Source organism: Acanthamoeba castellanii (genome assembly GCF_000313135.1).
Source record: "Acanthamoeba castellanii str. Neff unplaced genomic scaffold scf7180000084599, whole genome shotgun sequence".
Lineage (NCBI taxonomy): Eukaryota > Discosea > Longamoebia > Acanthamoebidae > Acanthamoeba > Acanthamoeba castellanii.
In genome coordinates this window covers 1,572,311-1,592,768 of record NW_004457442.1, presented here as the reverse complement: position 1 = coordinate 1,592,768, position 20,458 = coordinate 1,572,311, and the positions used below count along the sequence as shown (strand labels likewise).

General features: G+C 63.4%; 7 protein-coding genes and 1 pseudogene across 7 annotated transcripts; 5 read left to right on the top strand and 3 right to left on the bottom strand.

Moving 5' to 3' along the window:
- Window positions 1-82: 82 nt before the first annotated feature.
- ACA1_064330 (glycolate dehydrogenase) lies at window positions 83-5,484 on the top strand (the record flags this gene model as incomplete). The annotated part of the gene is made up of 23 exons (XM_004339613.1): window positions 83-216; window positions 311-411; window positions 494-567; window positions 672-767; window positions 843-1,053; window positions 1,126-1,223; window positions 1,364-1,545; window positions 1,620-1,713; window positions 1,819-1,852; window positions 1,956-2,023; window positions 2,122-2,214; window positions 2,302-2,413; window positions 2,524-2,673; window positions 2,795-2,902; window positions 2,987-3,226; window positions 3,344-3,403; window positions 3,471-3,575; window positions 3,649-3,777; window positions 3,842-4,129; window positions 4,204-4,326; window positions 4,411-4,599; window positions 4,728-5,090; window positions 5,204-5,484. 23 exons carry the CDS (start codon window positions 83-85, stop codon window positions 5,482-5,484), a joined length of 3,333 nt encoding a protein of 1,110 aa, XP_004339661.1.
- A 33-nt stretch (window positions 5,485-5,517) lies between these two features.
- ACA1_064320 (uncharacterized protein) lies at window positions 5,518-8,010 on the bottom strand (the record flags this gene model as incomplete). Its single annotated transcript, XM_004339612.1, has 10 exons — window positions 5,518-5,659; window positions 5,760-5,871; window positions 5,964-6,067; window positions 6,153-6,451; window positions 6,614-6,731; window positions 6,837-6,987; window positions 7,170-7,276; window positions 7,378-7,455; window positions 7,618-7,693; window positions 7,887-8,010. 10 exons carry the CDS (start codon window positions 8,008-8,010, stop codon window positions 5,518-5,520), a joined length of 1,311 nt encoding a protein of 436 aa, XP_004339660.1.
- Window positions 8,011-8,172: 162 nt separating this feature from the next.
- On the top strand, window positions 8,173-10,204 carry ACA1_064310 (arrestin (or santigen), c-terminal domain containing protein; the record flags this gene model as incomplete). The annotated part of the gene is made up of 10 exons (XM_004339611.1): window positions 8,173-8,235; window positions 8,452-8,581; window positions 8,688-8,775; window positions 8,897-9,039; window positions 9,134-9,216; window positions 9,299-9,479; window positions 9,574-9,740; window positions 9,802-9,836; window positions 9,930-10,047; window positions 10,127-10,204. 10 exons carry the CDS (start codon window positions 8,173-8,175, stop codon window positions 10,202-10,204), a joined length of 1,086 nt encoding a protein of 361 aa, XP_004339659.1.
- A 106-nt stretch (window positions 10,205-10,310) lies between these two features.
- On the bottom strand, window positions 10,311-12,429 carry ACA1_064300 (annotated as a pseudogene).
- Window positions 12,430-12,668: 239 nt separating this feature from the next.
- Window positions 12,669-16,857, top strand: ACA1_064290 (uncharacterized protein; the record flags this gene model as incomplete). The annotated part of the gene is made up of 19 exons (XM_004339610.1): window positions 12,669-12,740; window positions 12,800-12,889; window positions 12,958-13,103; window positions 13,214-13,339; window positions 13,434-13,608; window positions 13,687-13,985; window positions 14,126-14,165; window positions 14,259-14,314; window positions 14,394-14,574; window positions 14,629-14,767; window positions 14,816-14,931; window positions 15,004-15,117; window positions 15,207-15,451; window positions 15,505-15,603; window positions 15,723-15,827; window positions 15,901-16,033; window positions 16,091-16,312; window positions 16,396-16,580; window positions 16,659-16,857. The coding sequence occupies 19 exons, from the start codon at window positions 12,669-12,671 to the stop codon at window positions 16,855-16,857; spliced, it is 2,742 nt and encodes a 913-aa protein (XP_004339658.1).
- Window positions 16,858-17,019: 162 nt separating this feature from the next.
- Window positions 17,020-17,582, bottom strand: ACA1_064280 (uncharacterized protein; the record flags this gene model as incomplete). The annotated part of the gene is made up of 2 exons (XM_004339609.1): window positions 17,020-17,368; window positions 17,455-17,582. The coding sequence occupies 2 exons, from the start codon at window positions 17,580-17,582 to the stop codon at window positions 17,020-17,022; spliced, it is 477 nt and encodes a 158-aa protein (XP_004339657.1).
- Window positions 17,583-17,867: 285 nt separating this feature from the next.
- ACA1_064270 (dihydroxybiphenyl dioxygenase, putative) lies at window positions 17,868-18,783 on the top strand (the record flags this gene model as incomplete). The annotated part of the gene is made up of 5 exons (XM_004339608.1): window positions 17,868-18,000; window positions 18,100-18,174; window positions 18,243-18,335; window positions 18,455-18,537; window positions 18,646-18,783. 5 exons carry the CDS (start codon window positions 17,868-17,870, stop codon window positions 18,781-18,783), a joined length of 522 nt encoding a protein of 173 aa, XP_004339656.1.
- A 699-nt stretch (window positions 18,784-19,482) lies between these two features.
- ACA1_064260 (uncharacterized protein) lies at window positions 19,483-20,364 on the top strand (the record flags this gene model as incomplete). Its single annotated transcript, XM_004339607.1, has 5 exons — window positions 19,483-19,537; window positions 19,621-19,727; window positions 19,800-19,972; window positions 20,058-20,164; window positions 20,249-20,364. The coding sequence occupies 5 exons, from the start codon at window positions 19,483-19,485 to the stop codon at window positions 20,362-20,364; spliced, it is 558 nt and encodes a 185-aa protein (XP_004339655.1).
- Between the last annotated feature and the right edge of the window lie 94 nt (window positions 20,365-20,458).

The window sequence follows — 20,458 nt, the reverse complement described above, 5'->3', positions numbered from 1 at the left end:
TTGTACAGTTGTACACCGGCAACAGTGCATCTTCAGAGAGAGAGAGAGAGCCGAGCACCAGAAGAACCAACACACACACACCATGATGTTGCGCGGGCGCGTGCTGCTGCGACGTCCCCTACATTGCGCCGCCTGTCTCCCCCCACCGGCAACCGCACGTCTGCTCGCCCCCTCGGTGCCTGCTGCCGTGCGGTCGTGGTCCACCCTTTCCTCCCCGTACGTGCCCTCCACCCTCTCTCCGCCACGCCCCCCCCCCTCTCAAGTCTCGGGTGCCCACGCTCATCTACTCCTGGCGCGCCTGCACACGTAGGCGGAGTGTCCACACTGAGGCGCACACCGCCGGCAAGGGATGCGGGCCGGCCTGCTCGGATCCGTCCCACGCCCACTCCTCTCCGCGCCCGACCAAGAGCGGTACCAGTAGTTCGAACCCCCTCGTGTATGCCCTCTACATATCTGATGCACCTCACTCACACGACCACCACGGCAGCAGCAGGAGGCCAGCAGCTGCCGGAGAACTATGCGGCGCTGGCCCGCGAGCTGCGCAAGTTCCTGCGCGAGGACCAAGTGGTACTTGCCGTTGCGACCCCTTTTTGGTTTCGTTTGCGCGCGAGGTCCATCTCGGCTGCTCAATGGATGGCCTCTGTCGCCACAACGGTGGGCACGCCGCGCAGGTGAGCGATCCGCTGCGCACGCTGGCCTACGGGACGGACGCATCTTTCTACCGCCTCATCCCCAAGCTGGTGGTGCAGGTCGAACGCGAAGACGAGGTCTCTTCCCCCCACGCTTGAAGCGCCCGTTCGTGGTCTGTGCGCTGACGGTTGGCGGCGGCGGTGGCGAGGTAGGTGGTGAAGGCGCTGGGGCTGGCGGAGCGGTTCGGGGCGCCCATCACGTTCCGGGCCGCGGGCACGTCCCTGTCGGGCCAGGCCATCACCGACTCGGTGCTGCTGCGCCTGGTGCCCTCCAAGTGGAGCCACATCGACGTACTCGACCCCGAAGGCTCGCGCGTGCGCCTCCAGCCGGGCGTCATCGGCGGGCAGGCCAACAAAGTCCTCGGTACCTATTACCTTTCATCCACCAATGCCTCCACCATTCAGCACCTTGCTGACGCGTGGGCCGCGATCGCAGGCCTGTACGGGCGGAAGATCGGGCCGGACCCGTCGAGCATCGAGTCGTGCATGATCGGCGGCATCACCGCCAACAACTCTTCCGGCATGTGCTGCGGGGTACCTGCCTATCAATAGCCGCGACTGTGTGAAATATGTCATAACACGCTCGATTGGGTGTGTGTGTGTGTGTGTGTTGTGTGTGTGTGTGTGTGTGTGTGTGTGTGTGTGTGTGTGTGTGTGTGTGCACGCGAGCACAGACGAGGCAGAACACATACAATACCATCGAGGACATCCGGATCGTGCTGGCCGACGGCACCGTGCTCGACACAGCCTCGCAGGAGAGCAGGGAGCGGTTCAGCCAATCGCACGGCCACCTCCTGTCCGAGTTGTCGGCCATGGCCCACCACGTGCAGCACTCCAACCCCGACCTCCTGGCCCGGTAATGCACACCCCCACCCCCACTTACGCCCCCCTGCCGCAGCGAATCTCACACGATGAAATGTGGGTGCGCAGGATCAAGCGCAAGTACTCGATAAAGAACACCACGGGCTACTCCATCAACGCGCTCGCCGATTTTACCGATCCATTCGAGATCCTCAAACACCTCGTACGAGACCCCAATCACCATCTCCAGCACCAATCGTTGTCCCTTGACCTCTCTTTCTTCTTATTCTTCTTATTCTTCTTATTCTTCTTCTTCGCTCATTTCCAGATTGTGGGAAGTGAGGGCACGCTTGCCTTCATCAGTACGTTGCCCCTTCCTGACCAATTTGGGGCGAGGTGCAAATCGACGGGTGGTGTGCGTCCAAGATAGGAGCTCACACCTTTGCGTCGTGCCTGCGCTCTTAGGCGGAGTTACGATGCGCACGGTGCCGGAGCTGCCCCACAAAGCCTCGTCCATCATGCTCTTCCCCGATGTGCGCACTCGTCTCCCCGTCCCTCCCTCCCTCGCTGCCGTTCCCTGGGGAGACTAGTCTGTGCTGACCACCTGTCGTGGTCTGGCGATCGCCGTCAGGTGATCACGGCCTGCGAGGCGGTGAGTGCGCTCAAGCTGGCGCCCGTCGACGCCGTGGAGCTCATGGACCGCGCCTGCCTCGTATCTGCTCGCGTAGGCCTCACCCCTCTCGTTCCTTCCCCTCTTCCCCCCCCCAATTCCCGATGGTGATCGACTGTGACTGGACCCACGTATGTGCAGGACAAGCTGGCGCAGGTGGGCCTGAGCGGCGAGCACGGGCAGGACGTGGCAATCCTCCTCGTCGAGACGCGCGCCGACACCACCGACGAGCTCGCCGACCGCGTCGAGCACGGTACATACCGTGCTAGCACCCCCGAGTCGAATGCAATGCGACGTATTTCAGTACACTGACGCACACGCTGACACTTGTGTGCGTTGTGTGTTGTATTGGCCTGGCGCCAGTGGCCAAGGCGGTGCGTCCGTATCGCAAGGTGAAGGAGGTGCAGTTCACGTCGGACCCGCGCGTGTTCAACCTCATGTGGGACGTGCGGCGCGGCATCATCCCGTCCGCCGGTGCCATGCGCCCCGTGTCCACCTCCGTCATCCTCGAAGGTACATCTCAGCCCCCTGCCTCCATCATCATCATCATTGCCATCATCGTCATCATTGGCGTCGCTAGCGATCAACCATCAATTGCAACGCCTCGCGCTGACGCGAGTGAGTCTGTGAGCAGACGTGGCTGTGGAGGTGCCGCGGCTGGCGGCCATGACGATGGACCTGCAGGACATGTTCAAGCGGCACCGCTACGATGATGCCGTCATCTTCGGACACGCCCTCGACGGTACTTCAAAGCGCTCCAACACGCGCGCAAGCTTTGGGGGGGGGAGTCGCAAGAAAAACTGACCCACGGCTGGTGGTGCGCCAGGCAACCTGCACCTGCTGTTCGCGCAGGGATTCGACAGCCGCCCGGAGCAGGAGCGGTACGGGGCCATGATGGACGAGCTCTGCGCGATCGTCGCCACCAAGTACGGCGGCAGCTTGAAGGCGGAGCACGGGACGGGCCGCAACGTGGCGCCCTTCGTGGAGATGGAGTGGGGCAAGGACGGGTACGCCCTCATGAAGGACATCAAGAAGGCCTTCGACCCCCACCACCTCCTCAACCCCGGTACCCCCTATTCCTCTACCACACGACACACACACACACACACACACACACACTCACACACGTACGTGCATCGACCACACGACCCACAACTCACACCTTACAACTCATCTCGTCCAGGGGTGCTATTGAACGACGACCCGCAGATCCATGTCAAGAACCTCAAGCCCATGCCCGCTGGTACGCCCTGAGCGTGCGTGGGGCGCAAGGGGGGGGGGACGCACGACTAACCGGATTACATGTGAAGCGCATTCGCTGGTGGACCAGTGCATCGAGTGCGGCTTCTGCGAGAAGAACTGCCCCTCGCGCGAGCTCACCCTATCGCCGCGCCAACGCATCGTGATCTGGCGAGGTACACCACTCTCCCCACCACAAACCTAAGACCACCATCTTCGGCGTCGACTCACTGGTGCGATGGGCTGCAGAGATCCAGCAGCTGCGGCGCACCAAGAGCGATCCGGCGCGGTTGGCCGAGCTCGAGCAGCAGTTCCGGTACGCCGGCGACGACACGTGCGCTGCCGACGGCATGTGCGCCACCGCCTGCCCCGTCAACAGTACGCCACTTGCCCACCGCCCCCGCCCGGTTGCCATTTGGGCTGACGCGTGGTGGTGTGTCAGTCAACACGGGGCAGCTCATCAAGACTCTGCGGGCGACGGAGCGCTCGCCCTGGGCACAGACGGTCGCCCAGGCCGCCGCCGATCACTTTGCCCTGGTGAACGGGATGGGGCGGACGGCGCTGCAGGCGGCCCACGTGGGCCACCGGGTGGTGGGTGCCCGGGTCATGCGCGCCCTCTCCGACGCCCTCCACCGGGTGCTCCCCGCCAGCCCGCAGTGGAACCCGCACCTGCCCCGCGGCGGCCACGCCCCTTCGCCTCCTCCGCCCACCGCCACCAGCAAAGACCAAGGTTGACCCCCCCGGCCCCACTCGAGAGAAAACGCTTGAGGAATGCTGACTATGTTTGACTGGGTGGATGGGCAGTGGTGTACTTCCCGAGCTGTGCGAATCGGGTGATGGGCGTGTCGACGAGCGAGAAGACCGAGGGGCGGGCGCTGCCCGACGTCGCCCTCTCGGTGCTGGGCAAGGCCGGCTACGACGTCATTCGTACGTCGCCTTACCACCACCACCTCCTTCGGGTGATGAAGGAGCCTAGCTGATCCTAGGGAATGCTGGGAATGATGTGAGCAGTGCCGGAGGGGCTGGCGGGGCTGTGCTGCGGGATGGCGTTCGAGAGTCGAGGGTTCCCGCACCAGGCGCGCCAGAAGGCCGACGAGCTGCACGCCGTCCTCTGGCGCGCATCGGACCACGGCCGCCTCCCCGTCCTCTTCGACATGAGCCCCTGCGCCCTCCACGCCAAGACCCACAAGCCCACGCCCGGTACCCTCCACCGCCTTCCCCTGGCGACTTTGCTTCTTCTCACGACATAACACGCACGACACGCACGACACGCACGACACGCACGACACGCACGACACGCACGACACGCACGACACGCACGATTATAGACGAGTCGTTGGGGCTTCCCGAGGCCAAGAAGCAGCAGAAGCTGGAGATCTTCGAGCCCGTGGAGTTCACCCACGACTTCCTCCTCTCGCGCCTCCAGTGGACCCCGCGTGAGGAGGGCCTGGTGTACCACACGACGTGCAGCTCGAAGCGGATGGCGGGGGTCGACCAGAAGTTTCTCAGCGTACTCAAGCAGTGCACGGGCGAGGCCCCCGCCAAGCGCCTCGGGTCCCTTCTCCTCGACTCGGCCGTGCCCTGCTGCGGCATGGCCGGCGATCGCGGCCTCTGCTTTCCCGAACTGCCCCGGTCGGCGCTGAAGAAGCTGCGCGAGCGCGTTGCCAGCCACCCGCCTGGCTGCTCTGAGGGTTTGCTCCACGCACCTTGACACAACTCGTCGGCGCCTAACGGGTTGTGTGTGTGTGTGTCGTATGTGTGTGTGTGTGTGCGCGCGCGCGCGCGTGTGTTCGCGCGTGTGCAGGAGTGAGCAACAGCCGCACGTGCGAGGTGGCGCTGTCGGAACACGCGGGCGTGCCGTTCCGCTCCGTGCTCTACTTGGTCGATCGGGCGTCTAGCCCTCTCAACCCCGCTGCCGCGCCCTCCACCTCCGCCGCCCTCCACGCACTCCTCCAGCGCAAGGCCGCCGCCTACGCCATCGACCCCTCCGGCCCCGCCCCACCAGCCTCCCCCACTCTCCCCTCCGCCTGCACCCAGGCCGACGCCACACCAACGCCCACTGGGCTTCTAAGAAACTATAAATAAATAAGATGACAGGTTGGGGAGGGAGGCGGTCAGTCAGTGCCAGTCGGAGAAGGACCGCCGGGCCACCTGGTTTTCGGTGTCCTTGGCGTACTGCGCAAACCGGACGCCGCCGGCGAAGAGAACGCTCACCTCGGCCAGGCTGCGCTCCAGATTCTTGAGCGCATGGGAGAGCACACTGGAAGAGGTGAAGAAAAAAGAGGGGGGGACGGGTCAGTGGTGGTGTGCTGCGGATGTCAGAGGACTTCAAAAGGGAGACCGGGGGGTTGGAGGCGCACCTCTCGCGGGCGTCGTCACCGCGCCACACCTTCCAGAAGACGGGCTGCACCAGCTTGTCGCGGGAGCTCACGAACTGCGCGAAGGCCTTCTGCCGCTCGGCGGCGTTCCCCTCTGCAGTGACGCACCACCCACCCATCAACCAACACATGAGTTGTGTCGCACGCGGGGGTATGGGAAAGGTAGGTAAGTAAGAGCAAGGGTACCCTCGGGAAGGGTGGCCTTGAATTGGGCCACCTCGGTCTCGATGGCGGAGGCGCTCGCCTCCAGGTTGGTGAGGAGGTCGTTGGCGAACCGATCGATCCGCGATCTACATGCGTACGCCAAGCACACAGTGGTGGTAGGCGCAGGAAAAGAAGAAAGAAAGCGGGTGGTGGAGGGAGGGGAGCACGCACCTCTCGTCGACGGAGATGTAGACCTTCATGTCGTCGTACTTGTGGTCGAGGATGATGCGCCACATGAACTTTTCGTTGTTGGTCCTGGTCTTGGTCATCATGTGGAGGCCCCGGTTGAGGTTGTGGTACCATAGGGTCTTGATCTTGAACATCGCGCCGTCGTCGAACCGCAGCACGCAGCCCTCGAGGCCGCGGTCGTTCTTGATGGTCTCCAGGAACTCGGCGAGGCTGTGTGATCGCGTGTGGCCGGCGTTGTACTCCCGCACCACCGGAATCGCGTGCTCCCTGCCCGCCTCCACCTGCGCCGTACACAGACCGTGAGCTGCACGACACGACACGACACGACACGACACGACACGACACGACACGACACGACACGACACGACACGACACGACACGACACGACACGCACGACACGCACGACACACGATGTATGATGAGAGGGGGAGGGGGTCACAGACCATGCGCGGATAGCTGAGGTAGTTGCCGGAGTGGTTGTGGCGCAGGGCGGTGAGGACGAGCTGGTCCTCGGGGTAGTCCAGGATGATCGGCGTCATGCGCGAGCACCATTCAAACAGCCTGCCGCACGTACACTCACGTGAGCACACACGCGGGCGCGAGTGTCGTGCTGTGCGCGTGCGCGTGGTGTGTGCGGTGAGTGTGGTGTGTGCGATGCGTGCGTACGGGGTGTAGCCGTGCTGTATCCAGGTGTGGCAGAAGGCCGCGTAGTCCTGAGCCGCCTTGACCCGCTCCACGAACTGCGCGACGTCGTTTCCCACGGGCGAGGGACCCTTCTTCGTGGCGAACAGCAGCCGACCCGCCACCACGTACGGCGCTGCACACCACACGACACGACACGACACGACACGACACGACACGACACGACACGACACGACACGACACGACACGACACGACACAGACACAGACACAGACACGACACAGACACAGACACAGACACGACACAGACGTTGGCTGGGCGCCGCGTGGACGGGTGTGCAGGTGTGAGGGCCACGTACAGACCATGGAGCCGTCGAGCTTCTCAAGGATGACGTGCGGGCGGGAGAAGTCGATGTTGGCCACGTTGGCCTCCCGAGACTCGTTGATGTTGAAGAACTTGTGGTACCTGTAGCCGCGGCGGCGGCGGCGGCGATGGTGATGACGCAGATGAGACCACTGCACTGCAACTGCGCAACTCATCGTGGCATCAGGGCGGGGTGTGCCTACCGGCGCGAGAGGAGTTCACCGGATTTGGCGAACACGAGCCCGCGGCATTCGCGCCTCACCTGCCACACACGCCGCGTCCTGCGCACCACCCACCCACCCACCCACCCACACACACACGCGGGTACCCGCCACACACCAGGCCTGGCGTGAGCGAACGCCACGCCGCACACACGCGACTACCGCCGGAAGCCCTGGGAGCGCTGGATGGGTGGATGGGTGGGGCACGACGCGCGAACGTACGTCGGGTCGGGAGCGAGGGCCGGGTCGGGGAAGGTCTCGGTGGTGACCAGCACGTACGAGAACACGACGTGGTCCTCTACACATAACACGACACGACACGCACGACACGCACGACACACAACACACACGACACGACACGCACGACACACGACACACACGACACACACGACACACACGACACACACGACACACACGACACACACGACACACACGACCCTCGGCATCAGGGATGGGAAAGGATGACGCAGAAGAAGAGGGGTGGGGGGTACGGCGGTCGAATTCGACGTAGGCCTTGATGCCGCGCACGGCTTCGCGCACCTCGTCCAAGGTCAGGCCCGCGGGGAAAAGGGAGGCCCCCTCGGCCTGGAGCTCCGCATCTTCGTGGGCCTCCATCCTTTTAGTACTTCTTTTCTTTCAGATAAACAAACACACAGAGAAAAAGAAAAAGAAGAAAAAGAAAAAGAAAAAACGCATACTTCAAATTGCATAGCTAAAAACTACTAAGACAACATTTTTGATCATCAAACAACAAGAAAGAAGAAGAGGGCAGAGCATATGCACAGTGCCATGGACGAGGCAGCAGTGGCAGAGCAAGAATACCAGGCCAAGTTCCATCGGGTACCGCCCCTCCTCTTGGTGTTGGCACCTCCCCCCCCTCTCATCTCCTGCCGCGGGACAAAGGGGGGTACCAGTCGTGTCTTCCCCCATCTTTCTCCCACTTTGTTCCCTCATTGTCGCCTCTTCGTTCTTCTTCGTTCTTTCCACGTTTCTGACCGTGCGCATGTGCGTGTGCGTGTGCGTGGGGGGGATGGGTGTTTGGGTGGTGTGGCACAGGTGTTCAAGCACATGATCGACCGGCTCGGGCAGCCCCTGGTCACGGCCGAGGCCACCCTCAACCGGGTGCACGCCGACATGGGCACCTGCCCTCCGCCCACCCCCAGCCCCTCCCTCCAGCCCCGCACCGGTACCCCCCTCACTCTGCCGCACACGCACCACTGCAGCTGCGCCCGCCTCCGATCGTGGCCTGACGAGATCGAGCGTGTGGTGGTGGCGGCGGCGGCCCGCTACAGAGCAGGGCCAGCTCATCTACCAGACGCTGTCGCAGGCCGAGCAGGTGCACCAGAGTCTCCTCCTCCTCGAGCAGGTGCTCCTGCAGAGGTTCGTACCCTCGCCCACCTTTCTCTACCGCACGACACGCACGACACGACACGCACGCACACGGCTGTGCATGAGTGGCCTGATCGAGCCATATGTGATGTACGCAACGACGCGTTGGCAGGAAGGAGGCGCGCATGGGAGCGGTGCCGGCGGGCACGGGGACCAGCGGCGGCAGTGCGTTCGCGGGGTGGGCGGCTCCGTCCCTCGGGGAGGCTGAATGGGGGTCGGGCAGCGACGACCAGCAGGAGCCCATCCCGGCCTACGGTACCTCCACCGCTCCACTCAGTCCTCACCCACTCCATGCGACGGCAATGGTGGCTGCGGCGGCGGTGTTGATGGTCTGCGCGCGCACGAGCAGAAGTGGAGGAGGCGGAGAAGAAGGCGCCCGTGGCCGAGTACAACTTCCGGGAGATGGACAGCCTCTCCGTTCCCTACACTCAGGTGCCGCCCAACCCCCCCCCGCGCACGCGTCTGCTCTGTTTCGCTGAAAATGTTGACCGCCGCCGCCGTCGCACCGCGACAGATGGGCCTCATGACGACGGTGCCGGACCAAAAGGGGCTGGCGAAGAAGGCCCAGCAGCAGCAGGGCGAGGCGGTGGTCAAGAAGGACGTCATCGGCGGGCTCGAGACCGATTGGGACGCGCCCTGCCGCGCCAAGATGCAGAAGATCCCCTGGAACTGCAAGGTTCCCATCACCCTGACCGGTACCTCCACCTCCACGGCCTCTACAGCCTCGCGCACCCCTGGCTGAGGCGTACCACGACACGATGCACACGACACACACGACACACGCCACAGTGAATATCCCTCGGAAGCGGTACTTTGCGGGGGACAAGATGGAGCTGCACGTCGAGATTCACAACATGACCGAAAAGAAGATCAAGCAGCTCACCTGCACCCTCATCAAGAAGAGCACCTCCTACGTCCTCTCCCAGGGCCTGCGCAACGTCAACTCCAAAAAAGACGTACCCTCCCCCTCTCCCCCAATCACGCGATAAACACTCACTCCCTGTACCCCCCCCCCAGGAGGAGGTCATCAACCTGGAGGTGTCGCCGCTGGGGTACACACCCCCCATTGTTGGGATTTTATGTCCGATCGGCGATTGACCACTGACATGGCACTGTCGTGTGTGTGGGTTCGATGGCGAGAGCAGGTTCCCGGTGAAGGGCCGGTTTCGGTACCAGAACCGGGTGTTCTTCAAGCTGCCCTTCACCCTGGCCCCGACCGTCAGCGACGGGCAGTCGTCGTTCGAGGTCGTCTACTACCTCAAGGTCCGCCACTCTTCTACCCCCCCCCAACCACCACTAGACCGTTCGTGGCTGATTGTTTGGGGCGGGGGCTGGTGATCAGGTGAGGACGGGGACGGCGCGCAAGAACGGTCCCTTCGTGGTGCTGGGTCCGCTCAAGATCGAGCAGCGGCGCATTTGAGACCATTCTTCCCCCCCCCCCATCTACCCAACCAATCCCAGGGCCATCGGTGGTGGTTGGTGGGGTGTACAATGTACATCGTTGTTCAGATATCTGTGCCTCGCCACTATTCGTTGAGGATGCGGCGACGCACGGTACGGCTCGGGGCTGTATCGTCGTCGTCGTCGTCGTAGGTGTTGTAGGTGTTGGTGGCCGTAGGAGTCGTGGCAAAGGAGAGTTCTCGTGAGAGTGCAAACATGTCTTCGCTCTGGAGGTGATGCTGCCGGTCAGAAGACTTGGTACAACGTCACACACACACACCACACGAGAGCGCAGCACGAGGTGGTTGGAGGGTGTACCATGTCGGCGTCGTCGATGAAGGAAAAGGTCATGTCCTTCTCGAACTGATCTGCCTGCTGCTGTGCGGGGCGGTGAGGCCTCATGTGCGCCGCCGTTTCGACCGGAGGAGGCCGTGCAGGCGTGGCCCCCTGCTGCACACCTCGCCCCCATTCGCTGGCCTCCTCCTCCTGGTGCTGGCCATCATCGTCGTTCTCGTCGTCGAACGTGTGGTCGACCTCCGCCGTCTCCTTGTCGCCTCCGGCGTAGGCAATGGGGCGGGGCCGTCGTTGTTGGGCCGCGCCCCGGCGGAGGGGCGACGTGTGCGGGGTGAAGGGGGCCGAGGCAGAGGCGGAGGCGGAGTGCCCGCCCGATGCCGACGAGGCCGAGTGAGTGGCCGGGCGTATGGGCGAGGGGAGGGGTGACGGGGCGGGCGACAAGGTGAACTGCGCCAGGGCAGTCGATGGCCGGCGCAGCTTCTCCACGTTGGCCCTTCGCTTGCTGTGCTCCTGCTCCTGGCTGACGAGGTGGAGTTCCTTCTTGAGGTGCTCGCATTCGGCGCGCAGGGCGTCGCACTGCGCCTGCTTCTGCTGCAGCTCCTGCGCGTGCCGCCTCTTCAGGAGGGACATCTGCAGCACATTCTCCTGTCGCAGCTCCTGCACTTGCCGTCCCCTGTGCCCACACCAGGCCTGCTTAGCAGGTGTGTCGTCGGCGTCGTGTATGCGCGAGTGTGTGTGCGCGCGCGCGCGTACCACTCCTGTTTGTGATAGTGCAGTTCATCGCGCGCCTTCAGATACTTGCCCTCCATGTCCTTCCTCTTCTCCACTTCAACCTGAACCTCCGACGACGCCTCTGGTCGGGGGTTAGGCGCTTGTCGGGGGTGCAGCGTGGGGGGGGGAGGCGGAGGTGTGGTGGGGTTGGTTTACCGGGGCGCTTGCGGGAATGGGGGAGGGGCAGGTGTGCGAGGAGCTTCTCCTGGAGGTCCTGCACCTGCATCTGCAGCTGCAGCCGCTCCTCGACGTGCTCCTCGCGCTTGCGGGCGTTGAGGCCCTCCAGGCTCTGCGCCTTTCGGTCCACGATGCAGAGCTGGGCCTGGTAGCGCTGTATGGTCTGGCGGAGGAACCCGTTCTCCCGCTGCAGGACGTGGTTGCGCAGCTCGGCCTGGCGCAGCTGCGTCCACTGCTCCTGCACCGTTTGCTCCTGCCCGCGACGCACGTCGTCCACGTGAAGCGAGAGGCCGGATGTCGAGTCGCCGCTGCCGAGGCACAGAAAGCCTCCTGGACAGGGAAGGCTGATAATGAGCACAACATCATCGTGTGTCGCGCATGGCGTGCGTGTCGTGTGTCGTGCGTGTCGTGCGTGTCGTGTCGTGTGTCGGTTGCCTACCGTTTTTGACAGAGCCATCGGCGCTCACGCGGTCGATAACCACCGATGCCAGTACAGCCGCTACAACCGCGCAGGTCCTGCGTTAGTTTAGTGTGAAGTGAGGAAATGGGCGGTGGGGTGCAAACCGGAAAGGAGTGCCTGCTCCTGCAGCTCCCGGAGGTGCCGCATCGCGTAGGCGGTCAGCCCGCGGGCCTCCCGTTCCCTTTTCGCTGCGGCCTCGTCGCTGTGCTCCGCTGACAGCTGGTCTCCAAGGTGCTGCTGTTCGACGGCACTGGGGAGACGTGCCAGGAGGAGGGCGCACACGCCCTGCAGACGCTCCAGCTCTCGCCCCACTGCCCATTGGTGAGCGGCACTGTGGCATGAATGGTGGGACTATTGAAGAGGAAAGAGATTGGGGTACTGGAGTGGAGCGTAGCGTGTGTGCCCCCAATCAGTGCCTGGATCTGATCTTCCACGCCTACTTCATTGTCCTGACCAACCTCTTCCTTATCCTCGTTCTCCAGATCTCGCCAGGGCTTCTCCATTGTTGTGGATTGGTTGTGGATTGAACTCTTTGTCGGTACTTTATTGCGGTTTTAATGCCGAAGTGGTCCAGGCATGCGCCAGCAGAGCAAAGCGCCGGAAGGGGCGGATGGCCGAGTGGTCTAAGGCGGCAGTTTTAGGCACTGTTATCTCCGGATGCGTGGGTTCAAATCCCACTCCGCTCAGTTTTTAGTGGACAAGGGGCATTTTTGCGGCAGGGGGTAAGAGAGGCAGAACAAAGATGGGCAGCCTGGCCAAGAAGGTGGCCGCCACGGTGCTTGCTGCCCACTTTGACGAGGAGCTGTGCTCGTTGGTACGGTGTAAGATTTTTTTAAGCTTTTGGAGCCAAGACAAGCGCATGACCTGGTGCAGGTGGAGCGAGCAGGAGCAGATGAAGGCGGGGCCGTGGTGGAAGCTCTCCTTCCGCTGCAGACCGCGGGGCAGGCTGCCCCTCACCTCGCGGTATCGAACCCCCCCATCCCGCGCTCTCACTGCAGCACGCACCGACACTCAAGGGTGGGCACCACCAGGGCGGCGTAAGGCACGAGGGGCAAGTGGCAGCTCTCCTCGCCTACCTGCACCGCTTTCTGGAGGCGTTCGGCGCGGGCAAACTCGCCCCCTGGCTCGACTTCATTCTCCAGCCGGGCCACCTACACTCCAACGACCTGCGCCTGCGGTCCGCCACCACCCTCCCCTCTTCTCCGCGAGCAGCAGCGCCGCACCACCCCCCGCCGCACGTCAGCTGACGTACGTACGTTCGTGCTTGCGGGCTACGGAGGAGCGCAGGGAGGTGCTGGGGCCGCTGCTTGTTGACGTGGTGGCTGCCGACGTCGCCGATGCGCGGGCGAGGCTGCTCGAGGACTACTTCACACACAAGGGCGAGGCCCCGCTCAGCCTCCCCGCGCTCCTCGCGTACCCGCCCCATTCCTTTCATCCGCCTCTCCTCCCGCTCTCGGCTGCCCTTCTTGGTGACACCCGGCGGTGACTGGCACACACACACACCCAGGTTCGGGGACAGCTGCCCGCGGCCGCTGTTCCTCCGCGTGGACGAGTACCTGACCGACGCCGACCACAAGCAGAGCGCCATGCAGCTGCTCGCCACGGTGGTCCACCGGCAAGGCCCGCACCTCCACGAGATCGCCGACACGCCCCTCCTCACCACACTCCTGCGTATCCCTCTGGTACGTGGTGGCTGCCCTCTGCACGCAGCCCAGTTCTCTCTCACACAGTGCGGCGGCGGCGCGTGGGGGGAATGGTAGGACGAGAGCGATGCGGGCGTGGTGGCGGGCGCGGTGTGGGTGCTGGTGATGGTCCTGCCCCACGCGCTCCCGCAAGTGCCCCCGCTCCTATCGGCCCTGCTGGCCATCATGCATCGCCTCCTCCATTGGCCGTCCGACAAACCTGCCCACCGCGGCGGCGGTGGCGCTGCCGATGGCGAGGGTGGTGGTGGGGCGGAGGGCCGGCCCGAGGTCCACGAGCAGACGGGGAGGGATTCGCGGGCGGCAGGAGTGATCCCGCCCGATCTCGGCCGGCCCACCGCCATGTTCTTCCGCCTGCTGTACACCCTCCCTCCCCCGCTCCTACGCGCATTCATGTCCCCGCATGCCGCCCGCTGCTCACTGGCCCGCGGGCCTCGTGCGTCGGCTCGTGCGTCAGGTACGTACTCTTCCCGTGCGCCAGCGTGTCGTTCCTCCGCAGGGAACACACCGAGCACCCCCACCTGGGTTCCGCCCTGCAGGTACCCCCCTCTTTTTGTCGACCCACCTGCGTTCGTGTCTGCCCATGGCTGACCGCCCGACGTCGTCCATGGTGACCGTTGGGGCGCCATCAGGTCCTGTTGGGCGGTATCACCCTGGATCCCGCTCTCGTCTTGTCCGACGAGACCAGGTTCGCGCCGCGCACCACATAACCGGTTAATGCCCGGTTTCCCGATCTAACACGTGTGGTGAATGTGGGCTCCCGCCAGCGAGCTTGCCGGAGCGCTCGAGCGATGGAAGCGCCGCGACCCCTACGCTCTCGTCGCAGACTGCTTCTCCCTGTGCCCTCCGCCCCCTCTACTCCATTCGACCTCCGCCGCCTCCGAGCGGACAGGGGACCGGAGAGACCACGACCACGGCGCCCTGTCCGACTCGGGGTGGGACGAGCGCGTGCGCCTGCTTTGCGAGCAACTCCAAGCCGTCCCCCGCCATCGTGTCGGGCAGAAGCCGCAGCAGCCGCAGCAGGAGACGATCAATACATCGGCGCACGCTGGGGAAGAGGTGGTGCAGCCCAAGGGCTCCACCACGCCGCTGCCTCATGTGCGCGATTCGTGTATGCTGCCCCTCCCCGCACTGGACCGTGGTGTGCCCCGACCAATGTAACCCACACTTGGTTGTTTGGGCGTGACAGGGGAGCGCCTGCTGCAGATGCTCGACCTGGTGGAGCAGGAGGGCCTCCACCGCGACTCCTCAATGTCGCCCTTGGGAACCACGCCACGGGACACCGCCGCCACTGCTACTGCCACAGTACAAGTGATCCCGGGAGAAGGTTGCCTGGCCACCGCTCCCGTCGCTAACCTTTTTGCGTGCGCGCGGCAGGAGGAGTTGGCAACAGGAGGCGACCACGACGAGCCGGCGGAGGGGCAGCACTCGCACCAGTGCATGCGCCAACTGGTCGTGGCCAGGACCGAACTGCTCTTCGAGAGGCACGCGGTCTCCCCTCATCGTCTGGCCACTCGCTCCTCCTACCCCCCCCCTCCTCTTTTAACCTGGGCGCGGCGAGCAGGTTTGCGCGGCGCCAGCTGTTCCACCGATGCGTCGCCCTCCAGCGGGAGGGGCTGGCCACGACAGCCGACCACGCCCACCACGACGCCCTTCGGGAGGAAGTGCGACGCCAGCAGGAGGCCCTCAAGCGCGTGCAGGAGCTGCTTTCGGAACGGCAGCGGCACATCCACCAACTCAACGCGCGGCACAGTGCCACCGTGAGCCACCTCACCAAGAGCCTCGCCGACCTCCACGCCAAGAACGCGTACGTGGCCACGCCCGGGTTCACCGCCGCTCTCGCCCGTTTCTCACCCCTCCGGTGAGGCGTTGTACCAGTGACCTCAAGGCCGCCGCCCTGCGCTGGGAGAATACTGCCCAGCAGGCGCTCGACGACCACCGCTCGCTCCTCCAGCAGCTCGAGCAGAAGAGCGCAACGTACGCGCGGGCCATTCCTTGAACGACTCCGTGCTGCGCATGTGGCCAACCCTCCATTTGTTCTCCTGTGCGTGTGTGTGTGTGTGTGTGTGTGGGTGGGTGTGTCACGGTGCCCAAAGGTTGCTCGAGCTGGAGGCGCAGGTCGAGACCATGCAAGCGCAGGCCGGCGATTCGCTCAACTTCCGCGGCAGCTTGTCGTCTCTCAACCACGAGCTTGCCCTCTGGTGGCCTTCCACCTCCCCCCTCCACGCCACGTGTCATGGCCGCTCATATATGACTGTTTGTATGGACGCGCAGGGAGGAGCGCAGCAAAAGGGAGAGCAGCCTGTCCATCGCCGAGTTGACGGAAGCCCAGCGGCAGCTCCACGTGCAGGAAGCCCTAGCGGCAGACCTCAACGAACAGCTCCACGCCCTCCACGCGAAGCACCACGTACATGCGCTCCCCCCTCTCCCCAGTACTTTTCCTAGTTGGCTGGCTGCTCATTAGAGGCCCGCGTGCCCCCACTACGGGCGGCATCAGACGCTGCAAACCGTCTACGAGGAGATGAAGGAGCGGGCCGAGCGGGCAGAGCGGGAGCGGAAGGACAAGGGCGCCCTCGCCCACACCCAAAAGCAGCTCCTCGAGTACCACAAGCAGGTCAGCGTGCACAAGCTGCAGGCCGTCGAGGCCAAGTACGCCGCCCTCAAGAAGAGCCACCTCGGGCTCGAGGTACCCGTCCCGGCCTATAGAACATGCCCATGGCCCAGGGTGTGGTGAGCTCGCTCAGCTAACTTGTGCGGTGGCGGGAGCAGAGGCATCTGGTGGTGCTGGAGGCCGAGGCCGAGAAGTACCGCCTGCTTCGCCACAAGTTCAAACTTCTCTCGCCCTCCTCCACCTCGTCCTCGCCGTCTGCTCCATTGGTGGCGACGACGCCGACGCCGACGATGGTGGACTCCTTGCCGTCCCCAGAGGACGCTCGCCTACCCCCTGGTGGCCGGTACCACCACTCGACCTCCGCTTCCTTCTCGCTTGCTCGTGGGTGGTGCGCTGATCACTTGGTGGTGGCTGTGCGCAGGGCGAGAAGCTCCACGTGGCACTCCATCCACCCGGTGGAGGCCGCACCTGCGAGCGGGGTGGCCATCCCGGCGCCCCATCAACAGCAGCTACCCCTGCACGCAGGAGGAGCGGGGCAGGACCCGACTGCTGCCGTAACCCTCCAGCTCCTCTCCTCCTCGGCGCCAGCCCCACCACACGACGGCCCCCTGCGACCATGATGTGTAGGACATAATTTGACTTTAACATTATGTGTTATGGTGTATGGACCGTAACGGCCAGCATAGTTGTTTTGCATTTCTCTACAGGCAAAGGGGGTATGTACAGGCAGTGGTGATAGGGATGAGGAAAGATGTAAAGGAGGGGAGGGGAGGAGGGGGCAATCAAGCACTTCTGCCGATGTCGACTTGCTCGGAGCGGTCATCGGGGTCGTCGGTGGCGGAAGCCGTGTAGGGCACCTCCTCGCCCCCGTACCCGCGCCGTTCGAGGGCGTCCTGCTCGGCGTCATGGAGGGCGTGAAGGCGGCCCTCGCCCCCCTCGCGGCCGATCTCGTGGTCCCCGTCAAGGCCCACGTTCTCGGCCATCTGCTCGCGTAGGTCCCCCACCACGAGCTCGTCCGGCGTCTTAGCGTCGTCTGCTCCCGCCAACTTGTTGATGTCCTCCTCGTCCTCGCGGTCACTATCGTCGTCTTCGTCCTTGGCCGGTCGCTTGCGGCCGTGTTCCTTGTGGCCCCTTCGCCCCAGATGTTGCCTGCCCCTCCCCATCGTGTGAGTGCGTAGCAACGACAAGGCTAAGAGAGTGCGCTGCAGATGGCGTACGCATGATGGCTGGAACTGCTCTTGGCGGAGCTGGTGCCCGCAGCAGCGGCCAGGGCACGAAGGTGGAAGGGTGCGAGGGTGGAGGTGTTGGCCACCCTGCCCAGCGTTCTCGTGGGTGTTCGGTACATAACGAATGAATAGTTGTGGGTTCGTGGTGGGTCGGTTGGTAGCTAAGTCTTCTTGCAACAAAGCGCAAGCGTGGGATAGATGGTGACTGAGGCGGAGGTGGCCGTCTTCTTCTGCTTCCGCCGTCAGCAGAACGAGAGTAGCGGCCCCGCTTTGTTTCCCTTCGTTCCCGTCGGAATTTCTGGTAGCGGCGATAAAGCGCGGAGAATTGGCGGGAAAGGTGAACGCCGTTTTTTTGTTTTTTGAATTTTGTTTTTGTCTTTTTTCTTCGTTCGCGGTGTGTTGTGATGGCCTTGTCGCTGGAGGACGTGGTGGGGGATGTGCGGGGTTTCCTGTCGGCCGTGTTCACGGGTTTGAACGAGGCTGCACTGCAGCCCTCCGCGGATGACCTCTTCTGCGACCACTTGTGCTATCGCGTCGGTAAGTAGCTGGCAGACCGCCGGGGGGGGGGGCAAGGAGCTTTTTTTGGTTGGCTGTGCCCGGGCTCTGATGGTCGTTCGTGCTGTGGTGTGGTGCCAGAAACGGAAGAGGCCTATCAGCAGAAGAAGAACCAGCTGTCGGAGCTCGCCACACTCCTCCACGAGGCCATCATCGGTACGCGCTCGTGGTAACCACTGGTGCAATGTCGGCGTGGCGCTGATGGTGGCGTGGTGGTGCGGCAGGTGGACGTCTCGTGGCCACGTACAAGCTGAAGCAGCCCGTCGCCTTCGGAGATCGTCGCATCCCCTGCATTGAGCTGCCTGCTCCCAAACCCGGTTCCCCCTATCCGGCCGGTCGTAGTCTCCTCTTTACCGCTCGCGCGCTGTGTTGGGTTGGGTTGGGTTGGTGGTGGCTTGGCGTATGGCACGCTGACTGGAACCGGTGTGGGTTGCAGGGCTGGAGCACATCGAGCTGGTCATCAAGGAGAGTTTCGAGTCCTTCATGGCGCGAAACGCCCATCTGTCGTTCGATACGAAGGTATCCTTCTTGACGGAACCTCAACGATAGCGCCTAAGCTTCCCCTCCTCATCCATCTTCGCCGTTGCTTGTGGTCGCCGTGGCGTGGCTGCTTGCTTGCACTTGCAGGCGATGGCGAAGGGTATCAACCCCGACATCCAGCTGTCCATTCCGCCAGGCTACTCTGTCAAGTTCCACCACATGCCCCTCGAGGAAGTGGTCGAGATGGAGAAGGCAATGGATGCCGCCGCTTCGTCCAAGTCCTAGCTCTTGCTAGCTAGAGCGGGCAATACCATCAACCTTCTTTGCTTGTCTTTGTGAAACTTCTCAATTACGCTTTTTAGGAAACGTGCCTTTTCCATCTTTTATGGGGGACGGTCACAAGCAGGTTGACAACCACCACAGCCACTACCTTACCCCCCCCCTCTCAACGCCGGCCATGATATACCGCCATTGGCTTGGACCACTACTCGCCCTGGTGGTGCTGGTGGTGTGCTGCGCCGCGTCTCTCGATGTTCGCATATCGGTACACCAACATCTTTTCTTTTGCCCCATCTCTGCTTGTTCTTATCGAGGGGGGGGTGGCAGGATGAGCAAATCGAGGAGCTGCTCTCACGCCCCGCCTACACCGACGACATGCGACACACCATCCGACAACGCATCCGCGAAGGTGCTCCTCTTCTCACCTCCCCCCCTCCTTCTAGTCTCGTTGAGTCCCTGTGTTTGACATGTGCTCCTGTGCCGCACCACTTCTTCCCAAACGCAGGGCGGTTCCGGCCTGAGTGGGCTGCGGAGGTGAACGCAGAGGAAGAAGAGGCGGTGGAAGAAGGGGCGGAGGAGACGGAGGCTCACCGGGGTAAGCGTGGATTCGGGTTTAGGGGGACGGCAAGAGCGGCGGAGTCACATCACAACGTCGAGCGAGCACTCTCTGGGCAGCTGGTGAACGCTACCATTCTCAACTACATCATGGTGGCCAACCGAACGGTGCAGCTCCACGAAGACATGATCAACAAGGCTCTCGGTAATGCGTCACACCCCACACCCTCCCTCGCCGCCGTTGTCACCTTTGTGCCGGACACACTCACATACTCGCAACGTCCATAGGAGCCTGGGTGTCACTCTGGCGCATGTCCGACACGGCCGAGATGTACTTCAACAGGGTCATCGGCCTCAACAACATGGCCTACAACCTGTCCACCAGCGCTGCTCAGGTGCGTCTCTAGGGTTCACTCCTCCCGCCAGTGGCCACTTGGCTAACCCAGTACCTTGCTGCTTCTCTGTAGACCTTTGACGACTTTACCAGCATTCCCTGGGTGACTCGGTTCCGCAATGAGCTGGTGTGCAACCTCAACTTTAGGCAGCGCGACCAGGACGACAGCACCACCACTGACTTTGCCTTTGCCTTCCCCGACTACTGCGTGCAAAGCATGGCCTCCACCAGCTTCACCGGCGACACGTGCGTCTCTCTTTCGCCCCCTCCTCTCTCTCTCTGCGGTACCAGCAGCGCATGCACTGTGATGGCTGACTTCTATCGCGAGCAGCCTGTCGGAGCTGCATCAAGCGATGTTGGGCGGTAACGAGGAGCTGCTGCTCAACAACGACTACAACCAGATCTCGCTGAGCTGCGCGACGCCCGACAGCGGCGTGAGTACCGTCTCCCCCTCTCCTCCCGGCCCCAGCCTGGCTCTGGTGCGGTGTCTGTCGCTGATCTGCGCCCCCTCCCCCATTGCAGGCAGCACGTACAAGTGGTACTGCTGGATGTACTTTGTCCAGCTTTCCGCGGTCATCGACTCCGACACCTGCCTGTGCGCTGCGGACAGCTGCTGCCCCAGCAGCCTTGGGCTTTGAGGGAGGAGACGAAGAAGGAAAACGCAGGGGAAACCGCGAGCGATGTTCTACCTTGAGTTACGTTTGTAATGTACGGGACCCCTCACGCGTGGAG